The sequence below is a fragment of the Canis lupus genome, chromosome 18 (assembly GCF_011100685.1).
Source record: "Canis lupus familiaris isolate Mischka breed German Shepherd chromosome 18, alternate assembly UU_Cfam_GSD_1.0, whole genome shotgun sequence".
Classification (NCBI taxonomy): domain Eukaryota; kingdom Metazoa; phylum Chordata; class Mammalia; order Carnivora; family Canidae; genus Canis; species Canis lupus.
Genome location: NC_049239.1, coordinates 55,315,150 through 55,333,872, shown reverse-complemented (window position 1 = coordinate 55,333,872; position 18,723 = coordinate 55,315,150). Strand labels below are relative to the sequence as shown.

Genomic DNA, 18,723 nt, shown 5'->3' with positions numbered 1-18,723 from the left:
GGGAATTGCCTCAGGTGAAGCGTTAGAGAGGTGATAAGGAATCAGCTATGCGGGACAAGCATTGTAGACAGGTGGAGCAGCACATGGCTGACGTAAGCCTGGCATGTGGGAGTGAGGGCAAGGAGGCCTTGGTGGCTGGGACGTAGTGGACAATGGGGAGGAAAGGAGGAGCTGAGGTCCGTGGTACGGGAAAGGGCAGATCCTAGTAGGCCTCAGAAACCAGCGCGAGATGTTTAGATGTTGTTTTGAACTGGACAGGAAACTACTGGTTTTAGCAAAGGAATGACATGATCTGATTGACATTTGTTAAAAAAGTGATTTGAGGGGCGCCTGGGGGGTTCAGCGGGTTAAGCGTCTGCCTTCAGCTTAGGTCATGATCCTCAGGATCCTGGGATCGAGTCCCACGGGGCAGCTCCGAGCTCAGTGGAGAGTCTGCATCTCCCTTTCCCTCTGTCTCTCCCCTTCAGCTCATGCTTTCTTTCTCTCTCAAAGAAATAAATAAAATCTTTTTTTTTTTTTTAAAAAAAGAATGATTTGGGAAGTTCTAGAGGCCATCGCTGAGGACAGAGGCATTGCCGATGGACAGAACAGCGATGAGGAGGTGCTCCCAGGCAGAGAAGAGGGCCGGGGCTGGTGGGTTTATCCCGGACACGCTTAGGGGGCTGAACGCGTGGACCTTGCACTAGCACACAAGGCAATAGTGACCAAGAGGCTGCTTTTCCAGGTCAGCCAGGATCTGGCTCTGAACCCAGGCTTTGACCGCAGTCACCTTGAAAGCCTTGGACCTGTGCCGTCCGAGACCCGAGCCACACACGGCTACTTACACTTGGATTCCTGAAAGTTAAATAAAGCTGAGAAGTCAGTTCCTCAGTGCAGTAGCCACGGTTCGGGTGCTGGGTGGCCACGTGTGGCCGGGGCCCGCCCTGCTGCCCTGGCCAGAGCCCATCCCCGGGCAGGGGCTGTGCAGGAGGGCGCTCGTCTCGCAGCCCGCTCATCTCTCAGCCCGAGCCTGTTTCCTCGCCTGCAAGATGCACGGAATAGTACGACCTGGTGGGACACCTGCGAGGGTGAGGTGACGTCACCCTGGAAGTCCCGGGCGAGTCTGCTCAGCAGGTGCGGGTTGCTGTTCCTGCTGAGGTCGGCGGGCGCGGAGGAAAGGGTCTTCCGAGGTGCGGCCCGGCCCGAGGAGCTAAGGTCCGGAGGCCTGGCCCCCCCCCGCGGCCCGGGGGAGGGCGAGGACCCCCGCGCAGCCCGCTTGGCGCCCCCAGCCCCACCTCCGCGCCCCGCCTGCGGAGCCCGCGCCCTGCTGCAGCGCGGGCCGGGCCGGCAGGGGGCGCCGCTGGGCGGGGCGGGCGGGGGCGGGGCCACGAGGGGGCGTGGCTACCCGGGGGCGGGGCCACACGGGGGCGGGGCGGGGCGGGCCGCGGGAGCCGAGCGGGGACTGTCGCGCGGGCCGCACCGGCGATGCCGCGCCCCCGGGCCGGGCTGTAGCGGGTGGCGGCGGAGCGCGCGCCGGGAGGGCGGGCCATGGAGGTGGTGGACGAGACGGAGGCGCTGCAGCGCTTCTTCGAAGGTGAGGAGCCGCGGGCCGGCGGCGGGGTGGGGACCCAGCTCCTCTCCCGGGGCCTCGGACCACGCGGGCGCTGCCCCGAGGGGCCCCTGTGGGCGCGGCCCCACCCCCTGGGGGCTCCTGCCCAGATCCCCCGAAGGTGGGCGCCCCTCCCGGTGCCCCAGCGCCCAGCTTCCATCCTTGGTCCTTCCTCGTGCCCCCCAGGACCCCTAAAATCTGGTCCCTCCCACCCGGGCTGAGTCTGGGGACTCTGCGGTGCTTCCCCGGAACCCCATACAGACCCGGGCTCCCACACCCCCTTTGGGGGGCCCACCGGGCAGCCTTCTGGGATCCCCCTGCCTCTAAGGCCGGCACCCCAGCCCCCAGCACGCCTCGCAGAGGCTGGACCCCCGCCCAAAGACCCCCTGCGTGCTTCTCAGGTGGACACCCTCCCCCCAGCCTGACTCCAGGAGCTCAGACCTGCCCCCTGTGCTTCCCTGAGACTAGGATCCCCTTCAAGACTGCCATCTGCCTTCTGCAAGGCTGCTCCCTTCCCCAAGGCCGAAGTTCCCCTTGAACCAGCCACCCCTCCCTTACTCAGGGCTTGGAACCCGTCCCCAGCGTTTCTCCATGAGCTAGACTCCCCCCTCACCCTGAAATGCTCTCCCCGGGCTAGAACCTTCTCGAAGTCAGCATCCCTTGTGCCAGCCATCTCCGCACCCTGGGACCCTCCCAAAGTGGTGAACTGCATCCTGCCGGTCCACTGGGGCTCCGCAGGGCTCTTCCACCCACACCTGTCCCTCGAGCTCTGCCTCCTCCGGCTGTTGCCCCCACCCCCACCCCAGGAGTGACCTCACCCTTGATAGGACCCTCCCCAAGGTTGGGATCTAACATCCACACACAATCTACACTATTTTCTTCTGCCCCTGCCCCCCACCCCCCAACACACACACTGTGGTTTGGGAGGTTCGTTCCTACATCTAACCAGACTCCCTTCCCCTTTGCCTACGTAGCCTCTGCCCCTCCTCCAGGTCTCCCCCCTCCTCCAGGGTGCTGGATTCTGGATGGAGTGTGGGAAGCGGGGGCAGAGGTGCAGGCTGACATCTCCCAGCCCACTCTGCTTCTCAGACCCTCACTGGAGCATCTGGCCAGGCCCTTGGGCCCCTCTTGTGCTCTCTCCACCAGTTTGGGGAGCCAGGTCTCTGCCCCCACCCTCCCTCCCCAGCCCCTAAGCCCATATCCTACTCCTCAGTGTGAACCTGCCCTTGGGAAGGGGGTGGTCCTTGGGGTACCGCTGTGCAAGGGCTGTTGAGCTGCGGCCCCGAGTTTCAAGCCTAGGACCCAGATGCCTTCGGAGTTTGGGAGGGAGAGAGGACGTGTCTCAGCGTCTCCCTTTATGTGTTTGGTGTATGTGGGGGAGTGCAGGGGGGTGGGGGTGGGGGTGTAGCAGCCTTTGTCCACTCCTGCTTGCTGAGTAGGTAAGGGCATCCCCTAGCTTCGGGCTTCCTCACTTCAGGAGTCTGGCCGCCCTAGCACACCCAGAGCCCCAGAAATCAGACTTGGACAGGATTACATGGTTGATCCTGAGGTAGGTGGGCTATTTGAGGGTCCTCAGCAGTCTTCCCATCAGTTCCAGGGGCTCTGTTTTCCCTAGACACTGTCCATCCTTTATGAACCCCCAAAGAGCCTTGTGAGGGCTGGGGGTCCCTGGGGAAGAAGGAAGGGACATGATTCCTTGCTCAAGGGTATTGTTTTGGGGATGCCCTGAGCCCACTAGATACCCAGGATGACCCACGGGCCAGGCCCCCTTGCTTCCTGCAGACGTCCCCATGCGTCCTCCCCCAGGACCTGGCACCCCAGGCAGAGGAGTGGGCCCGGCTGGCCCAGGTTCCCCATCTCCAGAGCCAAACTCTCCCTCCTGGCCGTGGGTGGGGGGTGGGGGGTGGGGGCTGACGCCACAGCTCAGCCATGCGGCTGGCCTGGCTGGGGAGGCTGCGCTGCTCCCTCCAGAGAGATAAGAGGAGACTCAAGAATGTCTGTGGGGAGCAGGGAGCGGGGTGTGGGGCTGCCTGCTGAGGTGGGTGGAGGGAGCCAGGGACCTGGAGAAGTGTTCCCGGAGCCTGAGACAGGAGGGAAGGTGGGCCGGTGCTGAGGGCTAGGAGTTCCCAGGACCACTTGGGAGGGGCAAGGCTGGTGGGGATCAGGGTGCAGGGGTGCGTGGGGGACCTCAGGGCCAAGCCTTTGTGTGCACTCGTGAGTGGAAGGATTAAAGCAAGTGAGTGTCGTGCGTCGGGTACGCTGTGCTACACTCTCACACTTGGGGCTGGAACCTGAGTTCTCATTCTGTCCCCTGCTTGGCACTTGGCCTTTGTCACTCCCTGTGGACCGTGGGGACAGGGGGCAGGCTCTGTGCTTTCAGCTCGGGGCTGGAGACAGAGACCGGCTTTGCTGAAGAGCAGGGGTGGATTGAGACCCCTCTTTTGGCATGGCCCACTCTCTAGCAACGTCGGGCCTATGTCCTGGGTCCTACCATGTGCAGTGGACCAGGCTGCGCCCCACCCCAGGGTGGTGGGCTGGGGGCTAAGGCGCTTTGGGCGTCGGGTGGGAGGCTGGGACAGGGCAGCCCCCTCGAGGCTGGTACAGCCGGGCCCCCGTGACCGCCCTGCTAATCCCCTAGAAGGAGGCTACGGCCTTCTGCATCAGCAGGCACACGGTCCGTGGAGAGGGGACCCTCCAGGCAGGATGCACTGGCTCTCAGCAGGTAACAGGGTCCTCGTGGCAGGTACACTCCTCAGCATCTTGACTGGCTGGGGCCTTGGATCCCCAGAGCCTGGTCAGGGACAGGGGCAGGATGGCATCAGAGGAGCCCCATGGAGCCTTAGAGGTTCCCCTGCAGGCTTAGGCCCCTGCTGCTCAGGGCAGTGACCCTGTGCTGAGCTTTCGCCCTCTCTGGGCCCATTTTCCTTACCTGCAAGACGGGAGGGGGTTGCAGAGAAGGTCTTGATGATGCCTTCGGATGAGCCTCATCTCCCAGCCCTGGGAAGGAGGAGTGTTCTAGAGCACAGAGGTGGAGGGTATTGACTCCTGGTTCCAGGGGCACAAGGAGTTTGAGTGAGTAGCGCCCCCACTCCAAGAAAGCAGGTGCTGTGGAGGAACCCTGAGAGCCCTAGGAGAACTGGGCTTCCAGTAGGTGCTGCAAAGGCCACTGAAAGGTTGGGGGACCTCCACTTGGCCTCTAGAGCCCCGCCAGGGCTGGAGGTGGGAGGCTGGTGTTCACTCCCTCCAGCCCGGATGGGTGGCTTGGGCTAGTGACTTCCCTTCTTTGGCTTCATGTCCCCTCCTGGGGCAAGCAGGGGGGTTGGACCAGAGCCGTGGCTTCCAATGAGGTTTTCTTTAGCTGCCAAAGAAAGGCACGCTCAGGGCCTCCCAGTACAGCTGGGCTCTCCACTGCCCTCCGGGGCACTGGGATCCTGATTTGAGAGCCACTTGAGGGAGGGGCTGGCACTGGCCCCCTTTCCCAGGGGCCAAGACTCCCAAGAGAAGGGAGTTAGTCAGCTGGGCCAGAGCTGACACCAAGAAGCCCCCACCTCTCTCCTGTACCACCATGGCCTTGGGGAAGGAAGGGTGGCCTTCCAGGGGGAGGACCCAGAGGGCAGGAGGAGGCCATAGGGGGAGACTACCTGAAGACTTTTGGAAACGGATGCCCACTCTGGACAGGAGTCTGGGGCTGAGTTGGGGTGTGGATCTCATGGCACTGTGCTCCATGTTGGCATGTCTGTCCGTCCATCTGTCTATAGTACACCAAGGAGCAGGTGGAAGGGGGAGGCAGCTGGACCCCTGACTGTCAAGAGGATGAGATGGGGTGCCTTCTGGGGGAGTCCTGTCCCTGTCCTTCCTCCCCAGGTCCTGAGTCCAGCTGGAGGGGAAGTAGCAGTGGGGGGTCTGATTCATCCCCGTGTCCCCAACACCCAGCACAGGGCACAGGGTGGCATGGGCTGAGGGGGAAGGAAATCTTCTCAGGGTCATTGGAGAGAAAATGGTATGTGAACAAAGGTGGGGTGGGGGGTGCACCCCAGGAAGCCAACTCTCTGGGAGGCCTGGGGTCAGTGCAGGGGGGCAGTGGGGCGGGGTGGGGAGCAAGCTGTTTCCGACCTCCTGGCCTCAGGGCCTCTCCTGAGTCTGGGGCCCTTGGCGCCGTGCCCCTTGGGCAGAGCCAAGCAGGGCATTGTCGGGGAGACAGGTAGGTCACCCTGAGCAGAATGGCCTCGTCTTGGGGACCCAGCCCCCGTGCTCTGACTCTCAAGGGCTCCCAGGCCTGGGGGGCCCTGGCAGCTGAGGCTGCTGGGTAGCGGCCGGCAGGGCTGCTGATTGGCTGCTCCCCTTGGACTTTGCCCTCTGATAAGAACGGGGAGCAGAAATCATTAACCGAGGCGGCCCTGCCCTCCCCAGGCTGCCTGCCCTCCCTTCCCGCCTTCTCCCTCCTCACGCTACCCTTTTGGGCCTTAGTTTCCCTCACGGCCCGGGTGTGTGGAGGGTGGCGGTAGGGGGGCTCTTCTCCCATTCGCGTCCCCGGCCCCTGCTGCTGCTGGGTGTGGGGAGCCCCGGGCAGGGGGCAGGCGATGGATGGTGTTGGGGCCTCATGCCCTCCCCGGAGCAGGCTGCCAGGGTCTGCTGCTGGCTGCTGGCCTGCAGCCCTCCTCCAGGCGCTGCCGCACTGCTTTGTGCCCCCGCTTTCCCATCCCTAACATGGGGATACAGCTGAAGCCCTGGTGCCCACTTGTCAGGGTGTTTGTGGGGAGGGAGGGAAGCTGGGTGTTCTGGAGGCCTGCTGCGGTACCTGGTGCGGTAATGCTCCAGAAAGCTTAGCCTGGAGGGTGATCATTGTCCCACGGGGGCCTGCACGGTCTAGTTCACCGGGCTCTCGGCAGGCATAGGCTCCCTACTCTGGAGATTTATTGATCCACGGGCTCAGCGCCCCACCTGGGGCTGGGGCCCGTGGCTGGCACTGTGTGCTTTGGGAAAGCCACTCACCCTCTCTGGGCCACTTATTCCGAGGATTAATCCCAACAGCCTTATTGGATGTGCTCTGCAGGCAGGGACCCAGCTTCACACAGGTCTGCACCCCCTGCCTTCGTCCTGATGCCTCCTGCTGTGGCCCCACCCTGCCTCCCTGCCCCTCCGCGTGGGGACCTGGCCTCGGGTTGGCAGCAGGGGGAAGGGGCTGGCTGTCCTTTGTCTTCACCTGCCCCCCCCCCCAGGCCTGGGTGGGAGGGGTGAGGGTGGGAGGTTTTGCATAAGTCATCCAGTGGGAGTCCTGGGGCTGTGTGGAAGTGCAGGTGGTATTTCTCATTTCCAGGAGGGAGGTGCAGAGGGAGGAGGGGAAGGTGATGTGCCGGGAGCACTGAGGGCAGCCGCAGCAGAGCCAGAGTGGGATCCTGGGGCTCCCCGAACACAGTTGGGTGCCAGCCTAGAGTGGGGCAGGAAGGGAGCCCTCCAGTGCTGAGGGTCCTGATCCACCACTGAGGGCTGGACTGGGTGACTTCCATTCAGCCCCTTGACCTCTCTGGGCCTCAGAGCCATCACTCAGAGGGTCAAAGCTGTGTGCCGTATGATGCAGGCAGTGAGACCCATGAAGTGCCAAGGCCTGGATGGAGAGAGCGGAGGGCAAAGTCCGGCATGGGGGGCAGTTGGGTCCAGAGCCTCCCTTGGCCCGGCCTATGGAGGCCGCAGGGCGTCCCGTCCACCTGCCTCCAGGCCTGCATCTGCCCTAGGTCCCCCCAGCCCTCCTAATGTGCACCTATAGCCTCTGTCCCTCTGTGGAGTTTGGGGACCCTTGCTCCCTTCCCTCTCCTCTTCACCATCTCAGTCCCTGAGCTCTCTTCACCCTCTGTGGTTCTCCCTTGTTGGGTCTGCGGCCCGGGGTGGGGGTAGCTGGGGTGTCTGCGGCACTGAATTGGCTCTTTTGGATCTGGCTCTAGCCAGACCCATCCGGGAGGGCTGTCAGCCTGGGCCTGCCATTGGGTCAGTGAGGATTGTGTACACGAGCTTTCCAGTCTGGGAGGTGTGCTGATCTGTGAACACGCGTGGGCCTGCTCATGACTCAGGGCCTTTGCACTGGCTCCCCACTGCCTGAAATGCTCCTCTCAGATATCCATGTGGCTCACCACCTTCTTATTATCTCTTTTCAGTGAGGCCCTCCCTGACTGTCCTATTTATTTATTTATTTATTTTTAAAGATTTTATTTAATTATTTGAGAGAAAGAGCGAGAGCACAAGCACGCAGAGTGGCAGGCAGAAGGAGAGGGAGAAGCAGGCTCCCCACTGAGCAGGGAGTCCGATGCGGGGCTCGATCCCAGGACCCCAGGACCATGACCTGAGCCGAAGACAGATGCTTAACTCCCTGAGCCACCCAGGTGCCCTGACTGTCCTATTTAAAACTGCCACCCTGTTCTCCTGCCACCCCAGCCTCTGCTCTCTGCTCTGTTTTCTCTGTTGTATTTGTCACCTTCTGAAATGCTGTGGAATTTTTTCCCATGTGTCTTGTCCTCTGACTCTGCTTCCAGAACGTCAGCTTGTCGTGGGCAGGAGGTTTGGTTGTGTTCCTTACCATAGCCCCAGAGCCAAGCATTGTGCCTGATACATAGTATATGCTCCGCAGTTGTTTGGATGAATGGATCAGTGAGCCCTCATGGAGCATGCCCGTGTGCGCATGTGTGTGTCAGCAGGGAAGGAAGGACATGTGTGTAGACGATTATGTGCATGTCGGTGGGAGTTGTCCCTGTGAACACACATGTGTGGGACATGCTGCTTTGTGACTCCAGATGGACATGGGTGACCCTGGTAGAGACGTGCCCCCACCCCAAGCTACAGGGTCTCTACCTCTGTGGGGAGGGCCTTCCCCAGCCTACCTACCCAGTCCCAATGGGAGACGGATGGGGCTGTCAGGTGGGAGCTAACTTGGCCCTGTAGACTCAGGGCTGGGGGCGCTGAAGAACCCTAGGGACCAGTGTGGGTTCCTATAGAACACGTTGCAGCTTCCGGGCTCAGTTCTGTTGGACTTGGCTGGGGAGCATCTTGAGCTGTGAGTTCAGCCCTGTGGTCGCTATGCGGGGTCTGGGGGAGGAGGACATGGCTATAGTCCTGGGGTGGTCAAAGACTCCAGGTTTCCTGGAGGCAATGGGTCTCCTATGCATTTTTGGCAAGAAATTGAGAGATAATAAACGCAATCGTGGCTCAGATTATTTATTTATTTATTTGTTTATGAGATACAGAGAGAGAGAGGCAGAGACACAGGCAGAGGGAGAAGCAGGCTCCAGTGCAGGGAGCCCGAGGTGGGACTCGATCCCGGCTCTCCAGGACCACGCCCTGGGCTGAAGGCGGCGCTAAACCGCCGAGCCACCCGGGCTGCCCTCGTGGCTCAGATTTAAGGACCCGATGGCAATAACTTAGGAGGCACATCCTCATCATTAAGTCCCAAGCTAACTGGGGACTTGATGCAGAGACGTAAAGGATAGCTTGCAAAATCAAGCATCTGACCTGAAGGCATTTTGAGTGAGAAGATCTGGTCACAAATTGAAGCTTGAGGCAGGGATGGCTAGCAGTTATCACATTAATCACAGATCATATCAATAAAGGTAGAGAGTTCAAGCCAAAGGAGGTGAGAGCCCTGTCCCAGAGTGAATTAGTTTGGAGCTCATTGATTAGCTCGGGCAACATTGGGAAATGAGCGCGAGCCCTGGGAGCCCTCTGGGATTGGGAAGATTGAGGAGGGGCTGCAGAGGCAGCAGGCAGAGGAGGCTGACCTGCCAAGAGAGGGGCGAGGGCTGTAGCTGAGGCCTGAAGGCTGGACTTGGCTGTGTATGTGCCAGAATAATAGCACCGTCCAGGTCGTGTGTCCGAGGGACTCAGGAGGAGGTCAGAGGCCCCCCAGAGGCTCTCTGGGGTGGAAATGCAGTGAGGTGGAAAGGCCTGGGCGAGAGGGGAGCCCCGCAGACGCGGAAACAGCAATGAGTGCTATCGGAGGGACGGCCCAGGAGCTTCCCTACCCCGTCTCGGTCTCGCTGAAGACTCACGCTGCTCTGGGATGCACTTGGTAGAGAAGCAAGCCGAGCCTCAGAGAGGTCAGAGCACGGGCCAAGGGTCACACAGCAACGGGGGCGGGGGGCGCCCCATCCTAGCAGTTAGGCCTCTTTGACCCTGGGAGTCCCTGAGGGCATTGTGGGGGTGCTAGGCTGGACAGTGCCCTGCCCCCCAGCACCCTGGCTCCCAGCCATTGCCTGGAGCCAGGATGCCCTCAGATTCAGATGCTGGGGGTGGACACTCAGGGCAGAGTTGGGGGACAGGCTCGGGCCCTAGGCCCTGCCAGCTCGGGTTCTGATCAGCTAGGCCTGGCCAGCATACTTGGGCCCTGCTGCCCCTGCCTATAGCCACGTGGCCAACGGGATTTCCGCCATGTTTGGGACATGAATTGACAAGTGCCCCATTGACGGGTGGGGGGGAGGTGTGGGCAGGGCACAAGCCTCCCACTGTGCCGGGTCCCCACCCTCCCCCGTTCCCTGGGACAATGGCCCAGACTCAGCCAGCGGCCACAGCTGGTGTGTGTGGGGGGTAGTCATGAGCGTGAGGGGGCGAAGGGAGGGGTCCAGGGGGGAGGACCACCTGGGCCCCCACTCGCCCTCATCCCGCACCTGCCTGGTATCCTGTCAGTTCTTCTTCTGCCCAGCTGGGTGGCCTCAATACGGGGAGGAGGGAAGAGGGGAGGTGCTTCCTCCCCGTAGCCCCTACCCCAGCCTGCCTGGGCAGTGTCTGGCTCCTGTTAAAAGCAGGTAATAAAGGCCCTAATTAATGAGGAGCCGCTGGTGCAGTACCTGGAGGGGCCCTGTGTGGCCCCGGACCCTTCCATAACACGGCTGGGTAGAGGTCCCCAGGCCCAGGCAGGCCGGTTCTGGTGTCCTGCGTGCCACTTTGCTCATTCATTCCATGAACATTTATTGAGTACCTACTGTATGCCTAGATGCTTATATCCCAGAGAGGCAGAGCAGGGCTGGGCTCCCATCCCAGGTCCCCCATCTGTAAAGTGGAAAACCGCCTGTCCTATTGAGTTGTTAGGGGAGTTAAATCTGAGCCATCTGAAGTGTGGGTACAGAGTGAGCACTCGGTGCATGAGCCGTGGGAGCGGGTGGGCTGCGGACAGAGGCTCTGTCCGATGGTCTGTGCCAGGCCGCAGAGTGAGGAGCCCCAGGAGATAGGAGAAAGGAGGCTGCCAGCCAAGGAGACAGGGAGTCAGAGGGCACCTCTTGGAGAAACTTGCATTGAAGCCCAAACCTCAAGAGTGAATAGGAATGGGCTTTGTCCAGCAGAAGGAAGAGCATGTGCAAACGCCCCAGGGCAGAGAGAGAGAGAGAGAGAGAGAGAGAGAGAGAGAGAGAGACAGGGGCTGTGGAGAGTTGCCGGGAGGGAGCTGGTTGGGAGAGGAGGCTGTAGTGGGTAGGCAGGGCGTGTAGTCAGGGCAGGTGCCTTGGATCTCAAGGTGGGCTCTGGGTATCCTGAGCGGGGGGGGGGGGGGGGGGGGGGCTGGGATGCTGGTTTGTGACCTGGTGGTGCCACTTTCTGACGCTGGGACCTTGGGCAGCCTTCCCACCTCCCAGGGTGGTCTCGAGGATCAGCAGGAGACATGCTTAGTGTCCTGCCTAGGAGGGATCTGTTGTTGGCTCAAGGATGTTTCAGGGGTTTTCTGGGAGCAGTCAGTGAGAGGGGACCCCCAAGAGTGTGCTGCACCTTCCTCCTGGGCTTCTGGGGACTCTGCCCCTGCCTCAGTAATCTCTGGGCTCCAGCAAGCCACCACCCCCACCCTGCCCTCCCAAAGGTTTAATTAGAAATGTCCGATATGGTTTCTGGGGCAGCCTGGGGGCACGTGGCTGAGCCATGTGGGGAGAACATCAGGCAGGCCTTGTGGGGTCCCAGAGAAGGAGAAGAGGTGGGCTCGCTGTTCTTCAGGAGGCCCACCAACCCCCCCAAACCTCAAACTTCTCTCCCTCCCCGCGGCCCACCTCCACCTCCACCCTCCCTCCCAGTTCCGTTCCCTCCTCCCTCCTCTGTCCTCCCGTCCTCCCGGCCCCTGGCACGGGAGGGTCTCTCTTCCCCTCAGCCACATCTGGTTCTCATTAGGGTCTCCCAGGATGCCTCTGCTTGAGGCCCCCCTATCCCAAGGGAGGTGGGCAGGAGGATTAGGGGTGATTAGGAGTGCTCCTGGCCAGAGGAGGGGGAGGAGCAGAGGAGGGGGCCTGGCCTATTATAAATAGCAACACCGTGACTCTATCACCCCATCATTCACTGTAGATTCCAAGTTCAGTCTCAAAAAACCTGAAGCTTCAGGAGCCAGGGCAGGGGTGATGCTCCGGTGCTCCCTCCTTCCCCATTCCCATCTTCATCTCCATCCCCGGGGCCACTCCCAGCCCATAAGATGGGACAGCCCCGGAATGGCCAGAAAGTCATCTGTCACCAGCCACACCTTCCCGGCGGAGTCAGGCCCCTGTGCCTGGGTTGAATCCTTGCTGTGTTGCCTTGGGCATGAGGCTTGACCTGTCTGAATAAGGGGATGCTAATAACACTAAATCTCGGGGGGCGGGGGGGGGCGATTGGGAGATAAACTCCTGAAGCACTTAGAATAGTGCTGGGGCCTGGTAGGTGCTCAGTCCGCAGGGGCCGCTGTCCCGAGCACTGTCCCCGTGTTATCATCACCATTCCAGAGGGGGACGAGGAGTGTCACACTGCACGTGAAGAACACACTCTCTGTATAAGAAATTCCTATGATCATTAATGTCTTTGTTTCCAAAAGGGCCAGGCATATAGTAGGCATCGAAGAAACGGGACCTTCGGTTAACAGGGAAGGACGGGGTGGGGGCCAGAGCGTAGATGGGAATCCTAGAACCTTGATGTGCAGACTGGTCATTCCTCTCCCCGGCCACACAGGGCCCTGGCGGGCCATTGGCACTGTTCGGAGGGTGTCCCTGGCTCCTGGCTGGGTGAGCCAGGGGTGGGGGCCAGCAGGAGGGCCTGTCCCAGGCAGCGCGTGACTCCTAGGAGGGCTTAGCCACTCATTAATCACCTAAGCGGGGCTCAGCATTCTTGAAATGCCAGCTGGGGCCAGGGAGGGGCCTGGGCCAGGGGCTCCTGGGGACCCCAGGGCTCTGGGACTGTGAAGCAAGGACAGCCACTCCGTTTGCTGAACACCGGTGCCGGGCACCGTATGTACCTTAACTTGATTCGTATTCAGCCCTGTAAAGCGTGAGCTGTTCATGTCCCCATTTTACTAATGAGGAGACTGAGGCTCAGAGAGGGCATGTGAGCTGCTCAAGGTCACACAGTGGGCATTAAGCAAGCCAGGATTTGTTCCTGGATCTTCTTGAGCTGTTCCCAGGGCTCATCAGGGAGGAGGCGTGAGGCGCAGACCCCAGGCTCGCTGCCCCAGGGGCCTGTGGGAGGGGCAGCTCTGCCTCAGTGGGGCTGGCCAGCCTGAGTCAGCAGTGTGGGTGGGGCCGTCCTCCATTATCGGGGTTGACACATCTCCTACGTCACCGCCTTATCACCCCGCCTTCCCACTCCCCCCCTGCAAGGTGACCCTGGGAGGGGAAAGGCCAGCACCTCCCCTCTCCTCCCCTGCTTATGCCCAAGAGCACTGGGCGCCTTTTCTGAGTCCCTCCCCTTTGTGGGGCTAGGGCCAGCAGGGAGGGCCCAGGAGAGGGCTGTGGAGGAGCAGAGCTCTGGCCGCCATCCTTCCTTGCTGTGAGGCCAGGCAAGCCCTCACCTCTCTGGAACACAAGGGCTAGGCCCCCTGGCCCCCGTCGTGGGGGTGATGAGCTAGGCAGTAGGCTGAGTCCAGGCCCCACTCCCTGGGTATCTGCGACTGGGGCCTGGGGTGCAGGAGGCTCCCCTGGCCCATGGGACCTTCAGGACATGTGATTCAGCCCAGCCAGGCCTTGGGTTCCTCGGTGCCCACCAGGTGGGCCATCTGGAAGGAGGCAGGGCAGGACAGGGTCATTGAGTCTGGGTCCAGCATCCACGGGTGGTGGGCATCCACTGGGCACTCATTTCAAGGAAGTATCTCACTGACTCTTCACACACCCCATAAGACCTTGGGATGACTACCCCCCCCACACACTTTTTAAAGATTTTTATTTACTTATTCACGAGAGACACAGAGACAGGCAGACACAGGCAGAGGGAGAAGCAGGCTCTCCATGGGGAGCCCGATGTGGGACTCAATCCCAGGGCTCCGGGATCACGACCTGAGCCAAAGGCACATGCTCAACCACTGAGCCCCCCAGGTGTCCCCGATTACCCCATTTTACAGACTTACATCCCAGGAAATGGCTTGTCTGTCCCAGATCTGCACTCTGGGCTCCTCCCCTCCTCCTGGAGGGGCATCAGGTGCTGGGCCCTGAAGTGCTGGGCCCTGAAGGACTCTCCCCCCACGTGGATACACAGGTGGGGAGGAGCTTGGGGGCATGGGTTTTGGAGGGCCCACCCTGCGGAGAGCTGTGGGGCAGAGCCCAGAGGCCTAGGGGTCTTGGGGAACCTAGCTCATGCCTGCCCCTTCCCTATAGGCCACGACATCAACGGTGCCCTGGAGCCCTCCAACATAGACACCAGCATCCTGGAGGAGTACATCAGCAAGGAGGATGCCTCTGACCTGTGAGTGGCCCCACCCCCACCCCCTCTGGCCTCACCTTTCACCAGACAGGTGATGGAGCCCCAGTCTGCAAGCTCCTCCCCCTCTATTCCCATCTGCTGACTCCTCTGCTGTCTCCTTGAGCTGCCCTGCAGAGGGGGAGTCTGGGAGGGGCGGGGGTCCTGGTGGACGCTGAGCTTTTTCCTTTTTCCACAGCTGCTTCCCTGACATCTCTGCTCCAGCCAGTGCAGCCTCCTACCCCCACGGGCCTCCAGCCATCCCAGGCTCCAGCGGGGGCCACCACCTGAGCCCCCCTGGGGGTGGACCCTCCCCAGGGCGCCATGGCTCCCTCCCAGCCCCAAGCTACAGCACCCCGCTCAACTGCAACAATAATGCTATGAGTGGCGCTCCTAAGCCCTTCCTGGGGGCCTCTGGGCCCCCCATCAAGGCAGAGCCCAAGGCTCCCTATGCCCCAGGGTGAGTGAGGGCTGGGAATGAGGGGGTCGGGCGTGGGTCTGGGAGGTGCTGGCAGCGGCCTGGCCTGGCCGTGGTGACTGGTTAGGTAAAGTGGCTGAGGAGGGACTCATGACTTTGTTCTGAGGCCTTGGGCAGCCACAGAGGATTCTGAGCAGCAGCGGGTTGATGAGGGCTGGTGTAAGTGCTAGAAAATTCTGACAGCTCTGTAAAGAGGGGATGCAGCTATGTACCTGTCCTGATACACGCATGTACATACACGCGTACATACAGAGGGCACACGGGGTCCCCGCACTGCCCCAGGCCCATCCGCTCGTGCATTTAGCTGCTATTTGCTTTGGCCGCCAGTGGCACAGATACGGTACCTGAAGCTTCCCCCACCCAAGCCAGCCTCCAGGCCCTTCAATCCTCTCTCCAAGGGGTCCACACCAGTGGCCTGACCCTGGGGCTCAGCCTGGGTCTGGCTGTGGCCGAAGGAAGCAGGCGGCCACCATCCCAGCCACAGACATGTGCTCATAAGGATAGGCAGGAACATGGGTCTGCTGGGTTCTGCAGAGGGGCTCGAGGAAGTTCTGGGTTCAGCCTGGGGCAGGAACAGGGGACCCTGTCTTTGGGTAGAAGAATACTAGAGTGTGGGAGGCATGACACTTGTCTCCACAGCCTGGCCCCACCTCCAGCTCCAGCATTTGCAACCTTCTGGCTTGGGAACCCACAGCCCCGGTCAGGGCTTCAGCATCCGCAGCTGTAGAGTGACCTCAAAACGTGTCTCCCTCCAGGACGGTGGAAATAAGGGGAGGAGGCCCACAGCAAGTGTGGGTCGGGGGGTACCATAGCTTCTCCTGGCTTATTCGCAGAGGCGAGTTGGGGTGTTAGGGGTGAACTTTTGCCACAGGAGACAGACGTCAGGGTGAGAGTCTGTCCCTAAGCCCAGACCCTGAAGGGCAAAGACAGAGGGAAGAGAATTGACAAGTTATGAGCACCTGCTAGTACCTGCTGCTGTTGCCCCGTGGCTCTCGTTGTGTAAGCCTATCAGCCCTCTCCAGCAACAGCTCCCAGGGGACCCCAAAACCAGCTGGCCTGCGAGTAAAGTTGGGCTGACCCTCAGCACACTGAGGCCCTTGCTCAGGGCGAGAAAGGGCTTGCCCAGAACCACACAGAGACCACGGGGCCCGGGCTGCTCCCTGGGCAGGACCCAGAGCCCTTTCCTGCCCCTGCCCCTGCCCCTGTCCCTGCCTGGAGGAGTTCTAGGTGCCAAACAAGACGAACACACATCCCCTCTGCAGTGGATCCTGCAGGCTGGCTGGGGCAGGGTTGGGGAGTTATTAATAAATCACCAAATCGAGGAGCATGAGGAGGAGTCGTGAGGAAAGAACATGAGGTCCCGCGGAAGGGGAAGGGATCTTGACACACCAGAAGACCCGCCGGCCCTGTGCAGGGAGCAGGCGGGAGATGGTGCCTGGGCAGCCTCTGCAGACGTGAGGACCAGGACGGCCAAAGAGCTGGGTCCCCGCCTGGCTGCGGCCCCCCTCACCCGGTGAATGCAGGTTCGCCCAGGACTTGTTGATCTCTCAGGGTTGAGTTTGTTCTTTTGCCTGAACCGCTGATAAAACAAAACCCGAACGAAAAAAATAAGCCCAGGCCTGGTGGAGCTGGCTGCCTGCCCAGCCCATACCTGCCCACGGTGGGACGGCCCAGCCCCCTAGAGCCCCCTAGAGCCCCCTAGAGCCCCCTAGAGCCCCCTAGAGCCCCTCTAGACTTTCTAGAAAGTGGGGCTTCAGTGGGCGTGGGAAGGCAGAAGCAGACCTGGCCCCTGCTCCGTGAATCCGTGAATCCCTGTGCATCAGGAACACTGGTTGCTGGTCCCCAAGTGCCCAGTGGGTCTGAGGGGCTGCCCAAGGCCCCACACCCGCGCCTCAGCCCCGGGCCCTGCCTGGCACTCCCAGGTGGCTCAAAATGCCCCAAGGGTGGGGGTGAGGGACCGTCAGGGCCTCGGGCGTTGGGGTCCCGGGGACCCTGCGGCCTGCCCAGTAGCGCCCTCCTCCCGCCCCCGCAGCACGCTGCCGGATTCTCCCCCAGACTCGGGCTCCGAGGCCTACTCCCCCCAGCAGGTGAATGGTGAGTCCAGCGGGCACCGCCCTCCCCTCTGGGGTTTGGGCAAGTGGTTGGGGCGGCCTTATCGGAGGGAGGGAGCGCGGGAGGGAGGGGGCCGCGGCTGCCCAACAGGCGAGATTATCGCTGCTCAAATACTCCCCGGCGCTGCTATTGTTTCCCCCCGGCGGGTGGGGAGCCTGGCCCTGCCTCTGAGCAAGTGTCCCTGCCGGGGATGCCACCCGCCTGGCCGCCTGCGCCATCATGGACGCGCCCTTTGGCGGTGAGTGGACGGCTGGGGCCGTGGTGCAGCCCGGTCCGGGCCCCGCTGGCCCCCGTGGCGGGGCGGGGGCAGGGCTGCGCGGCCCCCAGGTGGCGGAGCAGAAGGATCTGGGCGGCTTCTCCGCGCCGCAGCAGCCGGGAAGGGTCAAGAGTTCTGTTTATCTTACCCAAAACATTTCTGGAATGCCTCCTGGGGAACAAAGGGAGCGGGGCTGGCCCGAGGGGCTGCGGCCCGTGCCGGGGGTCCCTAGAGGCTCCGTGCTCGGGCCCGGGAAGGCCGCGGGAGCTGGCGGCCGGGCCTGCGCCGAAGGGGCCGGGCAGGACATTGGGACATTCGGGAAAGCTGCGCACCCGCTGGCCGGGGCTGGTCTCCCCGCCGGAGCCTCTAGTGGCCAACCTCGGCGCCCAGCCCTCCTCCCACAGGGGGTTGGTGCGAGGGCAGCCCCCGGGGTGGAGATCGGGGACCCTGCCAGGGGCCGAGCGGTGCCTGGGAACCTGAGTGACGTGGGGCGCTGATCCCCGCTCCCCGCCGTCTCTCCCGCAGACCCCCATCTTCTGCGCACCATAACCCCCGAGACCCTGTGCCACGTGGGAGTGCCCTCCCGCCTAGAGCACCCGCCTCCACCTCCGGCCCACCTGCCGGGCCCCCCACCACCCCCGCCTCACTACCCCGTCCTGCAGCGGGACCTGTACATGAAGGCCGAGCCCCCGATGCCCCCCTATGCCGCCATGGGGCAGGGGCTCGTGCCCAGCGATCTCCACCATACGCAGCAGTCCCAGATGCTACACCAGCTGCTACAGCAGCACGGAGCTGAGTAAGACCAGGGCAGGTGGGCTTGGGTGGGGGGCCAGGGCAGCAGTAGGCAGAACAGGGGTGAACCAGGAGGGCAGAAGGCCCTGACCCCAGGTGACGAATGTGCCCACCAGCAGCCAGCTGCAGATACAGGGCCACAGCCAAGTGCTCCGACTACCTGATTTGGTGAGCATGGCCTGCCCCACTGTCCAGAGAGGTAAACTGGGGTTCCCAGGGGAGGAAATGTTGGTCCTGGTCATGGAGCTAGGAAGGGGCAGAGCCAGGACTTGAACCTCGAGCTGTGCCCTCACCCAGACACCAGTGACTTTCCAACCTTTTTCACGGAGTCCAGGGGCTCTGGAGGAAGTTCTAGCCACGGACCCAAGCTTCCACTCACACTCCAACCAGTAGAATCATCTTTTTTAAGATTTTACTTATTTATTTGAGAGACGGAGAGGGAGAAGCAGACTCCCTGCTGAGCAGACAAGACAGCCTGATGCGGGGCTCCATCCCACGACCCTGAGATCACGACCCGAACTGAAGACAGACATCCAGCTGACTGAGTCACCCAGGCTCCCCTAAAATCATACTTTTATCTGTTTATTTTACACACTGAGATGTCATGAAAGCTTTAGTTCAAGGCCAGATTCCACAGCCTCCTTCCCAAGAAACTCTCCTTCCCAGACTCGGTGGCCCGTGCCCTCTGGGGCTTGTTTGCAGCTATGGAGGCTGCTCTCCCTGGAGCCCCCACTATGAAGGGTGGCTCTGGGAATGTCCCCACAGGGAAAGGACCGACTTGCTCATTCCACAGACAGTTCTGAGCACTCTGTGCACCAGGCCCATTGCTGGGCAGGATGGGGACACAGA

The 18,723-nt window shown here is 61.8% G+C and overlaps 1 protein-coding gene across 16 annotated transcripts in view; it reads left to right on the top strand.

Annotated features, from left to right (window-relative positions):
- The first annotated feature begins 1,436 nt into the window (after positions 1-1,436).
- MYRF (myelin regulatory factor) overlaps positions 1,437-18,723 on the top strand; it is a 33,018-nt gene continuing 15,731 nt past the window's right edge. For 15 of the 16 annotated variants that reach the window (XM_038564338.1, XM_038564329.1, XM_038564336.1 and 12 more), the window contains exons 1-5: positions 1,437-1,573; positions 14,155-14,242; positions 14,436-14,696; positions 16,747-16,808; positions 17,608-17,878. In XM_038564338.1, the coding sequence (XP_038420266.1) occupies positions 1,528-1,573; positions 14,155-14,242; positions 14,436-14,696; positions 16,747-16,808; positions 17,608-17,878 (728 nt within the window). In that variant the 5' untranslated portion in view covers positions 1,437-1,527. Of the gene's footprint in view, positions 1,574-14,154; positions 14,243-14,435; positions 14,697-16,746; positions 16,809-16,889; positions 17,065-17,607; positions 17,879-18,723 lie in introns of those variants that run through there. The other variant, XM_038564340.1, reaches the window with a different exon arrangement.